Source organism: Mangifera indica, chromosome 19, assembly GCF_011075055.1.
Source record: "Mangifera indica cultivar Alphonso chromosome 19, CATAS_Mindica_2.1, whole genome shotgun sequence".
Classification (NCBI taxonomy): Eukaryota; Viridiplantae; Streptophyta; class Magnoliopsida; order Sapindales; family Anacardiaceae; genus Mangifera; species Mangifera indica.
The window spans coordinates 11731559-11747375 of record NC_058155.1 but is presented as its reverse complement, the minus strand read 5'-3'; the positions used below and the strand labels follow the sequence as shown (position 1 = coordinate 11747375).

The window sequence follows — 15817 nt, the reverse complement described above, 5'->3', positions numbered from 1 at the left end:
ATGAGCCATAAATGGTACTATTTTGTGCATTTATATATATATTTGGAAATCTTAAATTTGACTGCCTCAATGTCCTAAGTATGATCCGCATCAGTTGATACATTTTTCATATTTTAGATTTATATAATTGCATATGCAGAATATATGTTTCTTCTTGACTGTGAATCCATGATTCTATTGATTAATTATCTGTAAAATTTGTCAATTTCCACATGTTTAAATGGACTCTTTGAGGTAGCATTTAAAATGTGAACGAATCTGGTCTTTATGGTAGTCATAGGTTGCAATCTTTTACATTGGCTAGTGGATTATAGTTTGAGCTTAGTTTAAGCCTAAAACTGTCAGTTTGAGTTTGATTCGCTTAAAATGTTAAAGAGTAACAACTTAAGAGAAAAAGAGTCATTGTAAAAAAGCTTCTGTGTCAGTGTCAATTTCTAATTGAGCTTGAATTAGATAAGCTGAGCTTTTTTTTTTCCCTTTAACTCGAGTTTTGTTTGTTTGAATTGAATTAATGGAACCAAATGCAATTAAAGGAAATAGTGAATCTAATTGAATGGTGGACTTTTAGGTTATTGGAATCAGAAAAAGGAAAAGCAGCTACAATATAATCAAATAGCTTATCATTACACCGCTTCATGTCATTGGTTTTATTCTTTTTGACATTATTATGAGCATGAAAAGGAAACTAAATAGATTGCTTCCTTATTGATCTAGCTAGGTGGCAAGTAACTCTTGACTTAATTTCTCCACTTATTTATTACTTACATTCATGGATATTATAATTGTGTGTACTGTTTAAAAAACTTGATTGGACCACTGTCAAGAAAAAAGATTATAATTCTCCCAAAAACTGTTTTTAGAATTAGATCATATTAGAGCTTTTTGAACCAGATGACTTGAATGGTTGGATCATATTAGAGCTCAAAAATTGTTTTGAATAACAGTTTATCAATTTGATCGTTGATCAAATGGATCGATCTCTGGTTAGATTGAGTTGCTCACTTCACCAGTGTTTGAATTGGTTATGAAAAATATTAGTAGTACCCTATGATAGGAAATGAATAGAAAATATATTTTAGAGAATATTAAAAAATTTGTATGTTGACAAGCATTATTTTATTTCTTGCCACCTCACTTTCCCCTCCTACATGACAAAGCCACAGTTGGTAACTTGACGAGGGCCAAATCTAGAATCTCCATATGAGCCTTTAAAAAATGAATGATATATCATGATGTAATTTATTTAAATATTTTATATATTTAAATACTGTTCTGATGTCATGCCCACCTAATTGCCCATCCTCCTCCACTCCGCCCTTTCTACCACTATAATTAAAAGATAAGCTCAAGTGAAACTGGGTCCTCATTCCTCTTTAAGAGTCACAGTCAAATCATTAATATTAAACCATGTATTAATTAATAAATAACATTAAAAATATGACTTTCAGTAATTAAGGTTTTCATCAATGCATAAGCCTAAGTTCTAACCATTAAAAGAAAATCGGCCTGCCTTCATACTTCGTAATCGTACTTGCAATTTTTTAATGGTTTGTGAGGCTTCTTGCTAATAGTAATGTCAACGGGCAGAATTCATCTGGGCCGTCCATATCAAGAAAACGCCCCTTGATTGGTTATCATGTTTGCTTAGTTGGGGTGGATTGACGAGAGTCTGATCTAAATAAGAATTAGACTAGGTTTAATTCAATTTGAATTGGAGCACCATAAAAAATCTGTCAAAGCTTAGTAAATAGGGAAGATTGATATTTGAAAATGAAAAAGGAAAAACTAAAAAAAAAAAAAATTCAAGAAAGATGAATATTTTGACACATTAAATTGAAATTAATTGAATTCAAACTTAAATTAGGTCTATCTAATTTGACTTAGATCGTACAAGCCAATTGGATTTAGCCTTGACTGCTAGCTTTTGTGAAAGAAGAAGGTGATAATAAAATAATGCATATTAAATTTTGAATACATAAATTATTATTAAAAAAACAAAAATATCTTCAACCTCCGGAAAAAATTTGATTTACGGCGTAAGCATGATTTCATAGAAGTTAATGCATCGTACTAATGTAAAAGCTCTTTATGAGTTGTTGGAGTGCTCCGAGGCTTTTTGTCATGTGAAGGGTACTGTAACGTACAGCCTATATCGAGATTTTCAACACTCTGCTAAACTATAACCCATCATAACCATTTTATTCACGAGATTGCCACCTTGTTACTTGCACCATGAGAGTATTGACACCGCCGTGGCTCGTATCGGGCGCGGCTCGCCGTGCCCATGAGCCTGCGAGCCATGGCTTGCACAATATTACCGAATTTTAATTTACCAACAATAATAATATTGTTATTAAAATAAAAAAAAGAACATGAAGGTATAATTGTTAGTTTGACGAGGAACGTGCCAAATAAAGAAGAGCAGATGTAACAGCAGTGAGAAGATTAGACAAGGTTTTCAACGGAAATTACAATCATGCCACCGCTGTTAAGACAAATAGTAAAATGTTTGTTTGCTTGTTCTAATCAGATCCACGGCAATTGGCAGAAGCAGGACTCGTAATCAACATAAAATATTATAATAAAAACACAATACATAATCGTAAACTAGATAAAGAGGAAAATGTTACACAGCTTGTCTCACGTGCTGAAATCACCAAATTAGCCAGGTTTTCGGCAGTTCGATTCCCTCTGTGTTAAGGGTATAGTTGTCTTTTCGTCGCCGTGCTCAGTAAGACACCAAAAAACATTGAAAGCATTTTGGCTAAACGACAGCAACCGCCTAGTTCGACTTCTTCCGACAAATGTCAGAGACTCAGTCCATTGACACGTGTACGGTCTGATTAGCTTACGCAGCCATCAGGAGGAGAGTTTTGGGAGTCAGCTGTAAATCTAACCATAGTTAAAACTACAAACCAGGGTTAAGTGGAGCCGCTTAACTTTTTTTTTAATACTTTTTACACAAGAAATCAAATCCCTCTCTTCCTGTCTGCCTTCTATCGTCTGTAGAATCCGTGACTCACTGTTTCTCTCTCTATATGTCAAACCGCCGCCGAATGAGTTCACCGTGCTCTGGTCTTGACTCGTCACTGAGTTCACTCGATGGTTCATTTGGCCTCACTGAAACTGAGAATTGACCAACTAGCCACGATTTTGAAAATCCATACCATTTTTTTCACAAATTTTGTCTTTGTTGTTGAGTGCTGTGAAGGTTTCAGTAGATTTTGGTGAGTAGCTTGAGAGCTTAACTGATGGATAACAGTAACTAGGTTTTGTATGAGCACAGAAATTATATGAAGACTTGAAAGTTTGAGGTTTTTATGTTCTTGAAAGAAATACGATGACAGCTCCTGCAGAAGATAGCATATCATCCTCTGTTAATCAGATTCAAATGATTCCATTACCAGAATCACAAGAACAACAGCAACAACTCAAGAAAAAGCGTAACCTTCCAGGAATGCCAGGTAAATACTATTGAAACCCAATATTTAATTAAAAGTTAATAGTATTTCACGCTTAAAAATGATACTAAAGTGTTAATCTTTTTGTATTATTCAGATCCAGATTCGATTGTGATTGCTTTATCGCCAAAAACTTTACTTGCCACGAACCGATTCCTGTGTGAGATCTGCAACAAAGGGTTTCAGCGCGACCAGAACCTGCAGCTCCACCGACGAGGTCACAATTTGCCATGGAAGCTCAAGCAGCGAACAATAAAAGAAAACCGCAAGAAAGTCTATGTGTGCCCCGAACCCACGTGCGTGCACCACGACCCAGCTAGAGCTCTCGGTGATCTCACAGGTATCAAGAAGCATTACAGTCGAAAACATGGAGAGAAGAAATACAAATGTGAAAAGTGTTCGAAGAAATATGCTGTACAGTCTGATTGGAAAGCTCATATGAAGACTTGTGGAACCAGAGAGTATAAATGCGATTGCGGCACAGTCTTTTCTAGGTTTGCTTCATATACATCTCGTGATCAACACTCTTTTTCCTTTTCCCTTTTTTTTATTTTATCGATATCTATATTTTCGTTGTGATTTTGACTGTTGTTTTTGTTGGTGAAGGAGGGATAGTTTCATAACGCACAGAGCATTCTGTGATGCTTTGGCCGAGGAATGTGCGAAGATTAAACCCACTGTGGTTGCAAGTGAAGAAGAGGAAGAGAATCATAATGCGAAGACCCTTGTTGCTTCTCCACCTCCTCCTCCTCACACTCCGTCAACCAGCGTGGTTTCTCCAGGTCTGTCAATTCAGAGTTCAGGTAATAATTTAGTGTTAGTTCTAATTATATTGGCGACTGCTCATTTAGTTTTTATACGAGGGGAGGGGGTGCTTGTAGAGAGTGAGGAAATCTTGAAAAATGGGGACTTTTTAAGAAAGATGATAATCACTGTTACTGTAATCTACTATTTTTTAACGTTGTTTTGTCTCATGTTGGCTGTCCTCTCGTGGGTAATCATCAGAACTTTGAGAAAGTGGTTGTGTTAGATAAAAGTGAGGCCCTTAATATCCTTGAAACATAGTGAAAATGGCGACACAATTCATAGCAGAGCTCAAAGATCGAAATGAAAAAAAAATGAAATTTTTAGAGAAAGGATGCCATAATTGCTGTTGCTTTTACTTCTGGAGGACCTTTCCAGTTCACGCTGTTACTCCTTTAACCAATTTAGCCATGATTTGGAAAAGTTATCTACAAGAAAGTTTTCTGTTTACTTCTTTTCTGGCGTGCTTGCTTGCGTGTGTTTTTTTTTTTTCGCTAAGCTTGCTTGCGATGTTTGATTGCAGCATACTCCATCTTTTTTTCAGATTTCATCCTTTGCTATTGTTTAACTTCTAGTTTCTAGCTAATCTTGTTGTTCATATGCGTACAGAAATGCCTGAAAATCCGATCAGCCTTTCTCCGCCAAGACCTGTGGCTACAACTCCTAGCTCTAGCTCCAGTCATTCCACTAGTGTTTTTGCGAGTGTATTTTCATCGTCACTAGTCTCACAAACGTCCCAAGCACCATCTTCGTCATTCTCCAATCAAATATCTTCCTTGCCCCACTCTGATTGCCCATCAGCCTCCGGCGTGGAACCAACATCTCTCTCACTCTCTCCATCTCTTTATCTCTCCAACAACAGCTGTTCCCTCTTCTCCAAACCTGAGCATACCCACCTCCGCTATGCTCAATCTTCACAACCAGCAATGTCAGCGACTGCATTGCTTCAAAAAGCAGCTCAAATGGGTGCAACATCTTCAAACCAATCCTTGCTTCGTGGTTTTGGTTTATCAATGTCACCGTCTTCCACAGGTAAAGATGGCCATGGTAGGCAAGAGAACAACTCTGCGGTAACTGGGCTTGGGCTAGGGCTGAGTTCGGGTTTGACCGATGTTGTGATGGATCCTTCTTCTCTGTTTGGGAGCAAGCCTGCCACACTTGATCTTCTGGGACTGGGCATAGGCGCTGGTGGAGCTTCCACTAGTGGACTTTCTGCTCTTCTCAATTCGTTCGGAGGTGGTGGGTTCAATGTTGGAGCAGCTACCGCTTCTTATGGAGGAGGAAGAGGGAGTTCACCAGGCGAACCATGGGAGGGCGCAACTGAGAGAATGCCCCATAGGCCAGCATTGCCCTAGGGCTTCACATTCCCAGCTGATGTTTTTGTTTTCTAAATTCAACTGTGGTACAATACAATACAAACAGGCAGGAGTACGCGAAGGAATCAAGGGCCATAGTGTTAAGATTAGTTTTTTGCTTCTCATTTGTAATTGCGGTGATACTCTCTTCTTTTTGAAGTTTTAGTTTTGTTCGGTGACATATATGTAATGGAGAAAGAGGTGTACGGGCGTACAGCAACTTTCGGAAGTCGCCAATTAGCAAATTCTAGCACAGAATATGATGCTTGTTTGGTGGCTAGATCAGGTGCTTTTAAATTATTTGCTCGAATTGAATACTTCGGGTTGATGGGTCTGGGAATGGTAGTGGTTTTCCGGGAATCTCATGTGAAATTGAGGGTACAATCACTTGTTTCAGAAGTGCTGTATACTAGTAAATATGCCAAATTATGATAAGAAACAATGGTTGTGATTAGAGATGGATTGGAATTAGAGTTGAATCTAAATAGGGTTTAACTTGTGTTTAACTCAAATCTATAAAGCCAATTTGTGTTTAAATTTAAGTTGATGATGGAATTGTTAGAAAAGTTTGACAACTTTGAATTGGTTCAATGCAAACTTAAATTTGGGTTATCTTAGTTTGAGCTTGTTTTAGATCAAATATCAAACTGAAACCGTGCAGGGCCGAACCTATCCTCTGTTGAAAGGCATTTGTAGCTCGTAAATATAGGAGTTCAAGTTTATGTGTATACTTTGAAAAAATCCGGAGAGTGATTTTAGGATAGGGACGATGTTGCTGATATTTTGGTGAGTCGATATTAAGTTGATCAATAGTCAAATCTGAACCTTGGCTTGGGTCAAACTGCACAAGTATTTAACACACAGACCACTCGTTTTATGGCCTGTGGGGTTCGTGCCCACTGGTCTGATGGTCCTTGGCTCCCTGCCCAGCAGCCTGCTCTTGTCGAGCTGTTGTTTCTCCTCATCAAGAGAATGAAGCAATAGGTGAGGAGCTCCGCAATGTAAAAATACAAAGAGACGGATTTTATTTTATAATTGATCACTGTGCTTTTGCCTTGCCACAGATACCAGGAGGACTTTTCTACACTTTGATTGCTTGACTTGGAGACAGATATCGCACTTTTTGGGCTTTTTTCAATGTTGGTTTTTTGGTGAACGTGATGGAGTTTAGGTTCGAGGGGCACAGCATGGAACTCGTGGCTCCCTGCACATGCATGGATCCATTAACAATGGGAATGTTTGATATTTCACCGTCATCGCATGAAATCTTATATCCAACAAGAATGGACGGTTTTAGACCTATGTAAACATAATATATCTCTTTTTTTACGAAGATACTTTTTAAGAACAAAATTGTGAGATTAAACTAAGAATAAAACAAATAAAATCTTGTGATTTAAAGTAAAATGGTATATACAAATCCAGATAATATCTACAAGTTCGAATATAGAGATGATCACATCTAGTATAAATCATTTATATAAATACAACATTTCAATCTCATATGTATTTTATGTTGTAAGGTTAAACTTCTTATAACAAAATTCACGAGGATTATACTGACAAAAATGACTAGTTATATAAACAATATGTAACGATTAATTACATCATCTATATCTAAGTCACTCTAGAAAGTGAGTAGAATTCTTTATATCTAAAACATAAAAAAAAATGACTCTTCGTAATTCTAACCGATTTTATAATTTTCTTAACATATTTTATTTATAATTATTATTAGATCACATTTATCCCTATTATTTATCATCTGAAATAATACAATCTCTTATTTCAATAAAATAATACAATTATTGAACTTTATATATATATGTTAAGACACAATTGTAACAATACATTATTATCTTTTCCTCTTGTCTATTAGGCAAAATGACAACAATAAATGTATACTTTGGAATATTAGAACAAACCGCTTTAAAAATTGTGTGTGTTTATTATTTCATGCATAAAATTATACTCTAATTATCCGTACATCTCAACATTAAATATATGAAAGTAGTAAACTTAAAATTTAATGAAAGTAAAATTATAGTCAGTGGGGGACTATTTTCCGATGACTTGCTTTGTGGAATAGTCGCCATAACTGACTTACGGTTATTCAGGTAATGGATGCTTAGGAATCTTCATTGTAGAAGAAATGCAACTATTCTGGATTGCCTTCAAGATTTAGCTGTGCAGAATTGCATAGTATACTTTTCTGCAACCCATCATCTTAATTCCATGCAAACTGCAGACTTTTGGCGTTGTTATTATGTCATCCATTGCACAACAACTTAAACTTCTTTGGTCAAGGGGAAAAAATAGAATCATTGCTCTCCCTCTTTCTCTATGCATCTCACTATGCATCCTCTTCCTCTTCTCACTGTTGCGTTATTGATTCTCCTGAAATTCGCTCACTCGGTCATATGGGCGCCCTATCGGATCCAAACCCACTTCAAAAACAAGGAATAACTGGCCCTGCCTACCGCTTGGTAGTTCGCTACACAGTCGAGATGCGTCGTGTGTTCGCAGAATCTCGGTCAGAAACTATATTCTTCACCGTGACTGTTTCGGGACAGTGCCCAGGTTTCCAAAAACCAACCCTGATATTATCAAGGAGGCCCTTATGAATAGGGACCGTCCTGTGAAAAATTGAGTTCAACATTAAAATCTATTTATAGTAATTTAAACCTTTTACAGATATTTGTGATTTAGTATTTAAAAATTTACTAAATATGAGAAGAGACAAACCCGAAAAAGGGTGGCGTGTTATTGTTCTTGCGGAAAGAAAGAATCTTATCCTTATCTGGGGAAGAATTGGTCACCAATCCAGTTCGGATGGACCGAATTGCCGTCCTTAAGGTGAACCAGTGGCCCACTCCAGTCATTCAATCACTTCTTCTATCAAACTGCAACTCAAGTCTACTCATCTAAAGATTTAGATTTCATGTAGCGACAGGTGTCAGCCAAACGGATTTGTGAGAAGAACACTGAATTATTCCACTCAACCTTTTTTGTTGCTTTTGTAAGGCTAAAATAATACAGTCTAATTGCTCAGCGACAACTTTAACATGAAAATTTCCTCTCCTCTCTCTTGTTTCGGTTAGGCTTGGTTCAAACAGAAAGAAGGCGGCTCTTCAGCTCAATTCAAAGATATATCAAAACCCTTAATTCATTCATGCCAAGAACAGGAAAGCTTTTCATAGAACCATAAACAGAGATTTGTACAGAAATGGCAGGTCGTAGAGATAAAGTTCAATCAGTTCGCAAAAATCGAATAATTGTAGCCATTTTGATCGGATTTATTGTTGGATGCGTCTCCGCTTTCTTGTTTCCTCACGGTTTCTTCAGCTCCAATTCGCTTATCAAATATCGTCAAGTAATCAAGTCCAATTCCCAGGTTTCAGTTTTTTCTCTTTACCTTTGTTCTTAAAATTACTCTCTTTAAGTGCTTACATTTTTTAGTTAGTGTTCATTGCAAACGCCAATCATCTTTTGGCGTGTTCCTTAAAAATGAATTTTTTGGATTTAATGGCTTTATTATAGTTTCTTTAAATTTCTAAATTTCAGAGCGTTCACGTGAAAAAAAAATCGTCTCAGAAGATTAATTTAGTGGTTAAGATATTATTAATTAGCTTTATATCTTAATTTGGCAAATTGCCTTTTTGTACTTGTGGTTTTGTGGGCTTGGATAGCTGGCTGTGATTATGCTGTTAATCTTTTAATTTGACAGGGTTTCGTATTACCATATATGCTGCGAACTACTATTTAGTGTTAGAGATTTATGGATTCCATAAATTTCAGTTGTGGCTTGATAGATACTAGTTTCATAGTCTTATTATTCCTACTGTTTTTTTGTTAGATCGGATCTTCTTGTGAGTCACCAGAGCGGGTTAACATGCTGAAGTCGGATATAGCATCACTTACTTATAGGAATTCTGAGTTGAAGAAGCAGGTCAGGCAGCTTACTGAAAAGCTACGGTTGGCTGAACAGGGAAAAGATCATGCACAAAAGCAGGTAATAGTGTCGGGTGAACATCACAAAGTTGGGCCTTTTGGAACAGTTAAGGGTTTGAGAACTAATCCTACTGTTATTCCTGATGAATCTGTGAATCCAAGATTGGCAAAGATCTTGGAGGAAGTTGCTGTTGGAAAAGAAGTTATAGTTGCTCTTGCAAATTCGAATGTGAAAAGTATGTTAAAGGTATGGTTTACCAACATCAAGAACACAGGGATTATTAATTACCTGGTTGTAGCGTTAGATGACTCAATTGCAGAATTCTGCAGAACAAATGATGTTCCTGTGTATAAGAAAGATCCAGATGAGGGCATTGATTCACTTGCTAGGACAGGGGGTAACCATGCTGTCTCTGGACTGAAGTTCCGTATCTTGAGGGAGTTTTTGCAGCTTGGTTACAGTGTTCTTCTCTCTGATGTTGATATAGTGTACTTGCAGAACCCATTTGATTATCTTTATCGGGACTCAGATGTGGAGTCTATGACTGATGGTCACAATAATAGGACAGCATATGGCCTTAATGATGTCTTTGATGATCCATCGATGGGGTGGGCACGATATGCTCATACAATGAGGATATGGGTCTACAACTCTGGTTTCTTTTATGTAAGACCTACAATACCTTCAATTGAGCTTTTGGATCGTGTAGCTGATCGACTGTCTAAGGAAAAGGCATGGGACCAAGCAGTTTTTAATGAGGAGCTCTTTTTCCCTTCACATCCTGGTTATACTGGGCTTCATGCTTCAAAGAGAACAATGGATTACTATCTATTCATGAATAGTAAGGTCCTCTTCAAGACAGTGAGGAAAGATGATAAATTGAAAAAGTTGAAGCCAGTAATCATTCATGTAAATTACCATCCTGATAAATTGCCAAGAATGCAAGCTATTGTAGAATACTATGTGAATGGTAAGCAAGATGCACTAGATGCTTTCCCAGATGGTTCTGAATGGTAGGATTAGAACTAAGATCCAGTTTTGTTCCCTGTATTGACTCCTTATTTCTATTGTTAACTGAAGAATTATCGTGGTAGTTCAAATTTAGTTTACTTCTGTGAGCATATTTTCTTCAGTTGTGTTCCCTGGTTGTTCCTTTGAAGTTTTCTTTTGTATTCAGCTTGGGTAATTTTCTCTTATTGAGGATTTTGAAGAACCTGTTATATGCACTTGTTCCCTCCTGTAGACCTAGGCATTATTTGCCTGATCAACTCTTTTCCAGAATGATTATCTGCACTTGTTCCCATGCTTTAACCTATGCATTCTTTGCCTGAACGACTCTTTTCTAGAATGATTGTTTGGTTCATAAGATTCTGGAGATTAGATTTGGGACCTCTAGGCAAGAGATGGCTGGAGGAATCCAGTGGGGCAAATCAGTTGCTATAGGATTATTTATCTCAATCATGGAAGATGCAACTGAAATTTGGGTTTTATGTGGACATCATCTACACCCTCATTGTTTCTGGTAAAGTGTTTTGTATTCATCCATGTCAAAAGCCCGTAAAATTATATGTACAAACAAATTTATTAACTTATTTATACAAATTGAAATGGTAACATGTCATTAGATGATATGATTGTTTACTTTTTTTTTTTTGTTTTAAAATCACTTAATATATGTTGTCAAATCAAATTGTATGAATAAGTTATTAAAATTTGTATGTGATGTAATATTACTCTAACATCTAAACATGGACTATGGATGGTGTTTGTGTTTTGTACATCTATTGCAAATTTTATGGATGCCATCAAATCAGCAAGTCACCATTCAATAGTTATTAGATGTGGATTCATATCAAATCGAATTTGAGCGGAAGTTCTAACTTGGCTAGAGTTGAAGGGCACTTGGTAACACCACGCCAAAACAACTCTTCTTCAACATTTCTTTTTTTTTTCGATAATTTTTTTTTTTTTAATGATTCTTTGTTTTTCATGTTTTTGTTCGTCCTTCAAGTTAGTTTGAGCTCAAACTTGAGTATTCCAGATTTGAGCTAAGATCAAGCTAACCTTTATTCAAGTTCCGTTCGAATCCCTTCCTAACCATTTTGCCTCCTTTCATTATTTTGATCATGAATGTCAACTTTGTCTTTGGGACGCCGTATTACTATTGCACAAGATTGCGCATTAACGAGTGTGGATTTTCATGTAGAACTTCCGGAGAAAACTTCTGTTTTAAGGGGACCATGCATTTCAATTGTAAGCTGACAATATCTGAAAAATCAGCATGCTTGCTCTGATATGGTCAAAAACAATTGGTAGATTTCTTCTTACACGATACAAATGTGGGACATGGGTTATCCCCAAAAACATGAAATAAATCATACTCCACATAAGAGGCTGTCTGCTTGCAGACTGCGAACTCTCCTTGTTGGAGCACCACATAAATTTCAAATTAACTGTCGCCAAGAGAAATAATTCCAGTACATGACAAAATGGCCTAACACATCCTCATCATCACGGCTTGTGTGGCTTCAAATTTCTGTGTCTTATTCTTCTTCATCTTCTGTGTTTTCTCTGTCAAAACATTACTCTGTTTCATTGGCTTTCTAATTTGGTTCAACATTCTGTAACCGTTGCTTCAGCTTATATAAATTCCCGCCAACTTTATTTCATGAGTTGGATTAATCTGATATCGTAGATCTGCCTAGTTTGGCAATGGAGAGATTTTCTCAAAGAGAAAGTGTTCTCTTGGGTTATAGTCCTCGAAGTTCATTCATCAATGACGCTGCATCTCCCAGTTTACCTCACAGAAACTCAGATATTGATTTTAACGACGTATTTGGTGGGCCACCTAGGCGGTCTTCCATGCACGAGACGCGGTACAGTTTCAATGAAGCTACAGATCAAAACTCTGGGCATGAACATGATGAAGCAGCTGGTTGGAATGGTCTCAGCGAGAAGCCAGTGTTTGGGGAAGAAGTTTTGATTCGGAGAAGGCATCAGCGTGAAAATTTCTTTGATGATATTTTCAAAGGCAACGAGTGTCTGAGTTCTTCTCCGAGGAAGCGTGATTGGGACCCATATTCTTCTTCGCCTAGTTCTCGAGTTTTAAGCCCTGCCAGGCCTCTGCCACCTAAAGCTGAACCATTCGGGAGTTCACTTCCAGCACAATTCAGGTTTTGGCTTTATTTTCTGTTTCTTCTTTCTTCTCTTGGTTGTCTGTTCTTTCATCCTGTTCTGATTTTCTTGGCAAACTCCAACTGCATTTTTCTTTGCAGCCTCCCTGCAAAATTGACGATAGGGACGGAGCTTGCAACATTTGCTTCCACTTATCGTAGCCCGTATAAAAGCAAGGATGGAGCTTCAAGTGTGATGAATTTATATCCATCTACTCTTTCAAGATCTTCAAGCCTAAATCTTGATCAGGAGGAAAGAACTGATGCTCGATCTTTCAATCGTCAAAGCCTTTTATCCAGGGAGTTATCAGATTTGACCAACTATGATGGAACAGACACAGGAAGTGATTCCAAGAAGGAATCAGATAATTCAAAAGCTCTGACAAATAAGAGTCAGTTTCACTTTTCAATATACAAATGGGCTGGCAAGGGAGTACCACTACCAGTAGCTTTAGCTATGCCTATTAGAGGTGGGAATAGTTCAAGATTAAAAGAAAACAGTGATGCTAATGGATCCTCCAGGCCTGATGGATGGATAGCTAGTGAGAGAATGGCGAAAGAATTACCTGAAGAAACCTTGCTTGATAATAAGTCTTTCGAAATGGAACATAGCAAACAAGATAATGGCTTACCTTCTATCCCACAAAGAGTTGGCTCTGACAATTCTATCTCACAAAGTACTGCAGAAGAAACCCAGTTTCATTCTCAATCTGAGATGGGTTTGTCCGATAAAAGAAATGAAATAAAGTCTGTGATTGCTGAAGAAGGTCGCCAATCTGATTTGAAACCTCTATTTTCTCTGTTTTTCGATAATGATTTTGAACAAAGTGAGTAATGCTCCATTTCATTAGTAGTGATGAGTTTTCACTTATTTCCATTCATCTTCTTATAAGCTAAAAGCACTTTGTTTTCTTCTGTTCTATGCAGGCAACGAGGAGATGTCGAAAAAGGATAGTAGAAAAGAAAGTACGGTGAAACTTTCTAAAGAATCATCTGTCGTCTCTGATTCCACTAAAATCCTGAAAAAACGAGATGGAAAGAAGTCTACATTGGACAAAGCAGAAGTTGGCAAGGCTAGCTTGCAAGGTTCAACCATGAACTCAGGGGATCCTGGCAAAATCAGAGTTAAGGGAAAGGTTAAAGAGTTTGTTAAAATCTTCAACCAGGAATCATTGGCAAAACCAGAAACTACTGTCAAGTGTCCCAGTCAGAGCTCTAGATGGAAAGAAGGCACAGCCAAAGCAGACAAGGAAGTGAGTTTAAAGAAGACTGGTACAGATGAGAAAATTCACAGGCCCAATGGGCACACGAAGAAATCAATGCCTGGTGCTCCTGTTATGGTAAACTTCAACAACTCTGGTACACATTAATGGGGCATTTAATTTAACACTTACCAGATACAAGCATTAAACTTATTTCCTCAACGGTTATGCTGGGTCTTAAAATTTAAATGTTTTTTTGACATTCATTCAGGTTGATGAATATTTCCAACAGTCAGAAAAACAGCATTCTTCTTCCTTAAAGAACACCAACCATATTTCTGGTAATACATGGCATTTATTTTCTGTTCTATTTTCCTTCATGGCATTTAATAATTAATTGTTTGGAGGTCTGATATTAATTCATTCATGTACATTTTTTTACAGCATCAATGCCTAATGATCCGAAGGTCGATGGAGATCTAGATGAATCTTTTCGAGAAGACTTTCAGGTATGATTTCGTCCCTACAGAAATAGATTCCTCAATCCTCGTGCCCTGATTGACTGTATGAACATGTATCAGTATAAAGAAACTAAACTTTTTCTCTTGAAGCATGCATATATTCGAAACAAGAGCATTCTTTTCCCTGTATTCTTAAAGTCTAGTTCGGATGTATTTCTAACAAGCTTGCGCGCTGGGTTATAAATCGACAGGTAAAGGAGCTAGTGGTAGATGAGAGTAAAATGCCACAAGCTAGCAATGGTCCTGCAGATATCCAGGTTCTGTAGAATACAAGCACATACAAACGTGTTGCTTTTAATCTTTATAGAAAGCGGTGATTTTGAAACTTCAGGTGTTGCAGGCCATTGATGCTAAAATACGACAGTGGTCAAATGGAAAGGAAGGAAATATACGCTCACTGCTGTCAACTTTACAATATGTGAGTACGGGAAATAGATGGACACAGTGCCAATCTTTTTCTGAAATTCCTTTTTCCATAATGATCTCATGTTATTGATAAGTTGAACTAAAATTTCCTTGAAAAAATTAACTTATGGGGAAGGAAATGGGTTTGATCACGGCAAATGTAACTACCTGTTTATATCTGCAACATGGTCTTTCGTTACTCCTCTCCTTTTCTATTCTTTACTTTTCTTCACTGATTGTAAGCAGAATAATGTTATGGCCTGCTGCACATTGATGACGTTTACTCTCAAAACACCTGCTCTTCTGAGTGCACTTTCTTCATTTCTCAAAGACTAATATTGGTTAAACATGCTGCATGCAGGTTCTTTGGCCTGAATGTGGGTGGAAGCCAGTTCCTCTTGTTAACATAATCGATGGAAATGCAGTGAAAAGGACTTATCAGAAAGCTCTACTGTATCTACACCCAGATAAGCTTCAGCAAAAGGGTGCAGCTTCTCATCAAAAATACACTGCAGAAAAAGTCTTCGTTATTTTGCAGGTATAAGAAGTTCTGTCATAACTGCTTAATCTAATGACAGGTGCTTATTTTGTGTTAAGGGGATTATTACTCAGTAATAAATTTTGTTGAAGATCTTTAGCTGCTACCGACAAAAAGATGATTGGCGAAGCATTTCCACGTGCTGTATTAACACAGTTTCCGTTCTGGCTTACAGGATGCATGGACTCATTTCAACTCACTTGGTTCAATGTGATCAGAAATTGATGAATTACAGTTATGTCCGTAATGATTCTTGATAAGATCATCAGGTGATAGTATTATGGAAATGTACAAAGTAATACAAGAATGTAATTCAAACATCGTTCTCACATTGAAATTTCCTTGCATTTGTCATATATCTTCTTTGGAGCACATTGAAATTTCCATCAATTCATCTGTAGTATGA

At 37.1% G+C, this 15817-nt stretch overlaps 3 protein-coding genes across 4 annotated transcripts; all 3 read left to right on the top strand.

The window, feature by feature from the left end:
* Positions 1 to 2969: 2969 nt before the first annotated feature.
* Positions 2970 to 6074, top strand: LOC123203608 (zinc finger protein GAI-ASSOCIATED FACTOR 1-like). 2 transcript variants are annotated; one of them, XM_044620048.1, is made up of 4 exons: positions 2970 to 3464; positions 3559 to 3955; positions 4068 to 4243; positions 4875 to 6074. In XM_044620048.1, exons 1-4 carry the CDS (start codon positions 3341 to 3343, stop codon positions 5618 to 5620), a joined length of 1443 nt encoding a protein of 480 aa, XP_044475983.1. In that variant the 5' UTR covers positions 2970 to 3340; the 3' UTR covers positions 5621 to 6074. The 2 variants fall into 2 exon arrangements, with proteins under 2 accessions (XP_044475983.1, XP_044475981.1); XM_044620046.1 differs by having other exon boundaries at positions 2972 to 3464; positions 4068 to 4264.
* Positions 6075 to 8441: 2367 nt separating this feature from the next.
* Positions 8442 to 10883, top strand: LOC123202750 (arabinosyltransferase RRA3-like). Its single transcript, XM_044618854.1, has 2 exons — positions 8442 to 9014; positions 9477 to 10883. Exons 1-2 carry the CDS (start codon positions 8847 to 8849, stop codon positions 10587 to 10589), a joined length of 1281 nt encoding a protein of 426 aa, XP_044474789.1. The 5' UTR covers positions 8442 to 8846; the 3' UTR covers positions 10590 to 10883.
* A 1215-nt stretch (positions 10884 to 12098) lies between these two features.
* LOC123202778 (J domain-containing protein required for chloroplast accumulation response 1) lies at positions 12099 to 15767 on the top strand. Its single transcript, XM_044618898.1, has 9 exons — positions 12099 to 12745; positions 12848 to 13572; positions 13673 to 14085; positions 14219 to 14288; positions 14392 to 14456; positions 14660 to 14725; positions 14809 to 14886; positions 15235 to 15411; positions 15587 to 15767. Exons 1-9 carry the CDS (start codon positions 12285 to 12287, stop codon positions 15623 to 15625), a joined length of 2094 nt encoding a protein of 697 aa, XP_044474833.1. The 5' UTR covers positions 12099 to 12284; the 3' UTR covers positions 15626 to 15767.
* The last annotated feature ends 50 nt before the right edge of the window (positions 15768 to 15817 follow it).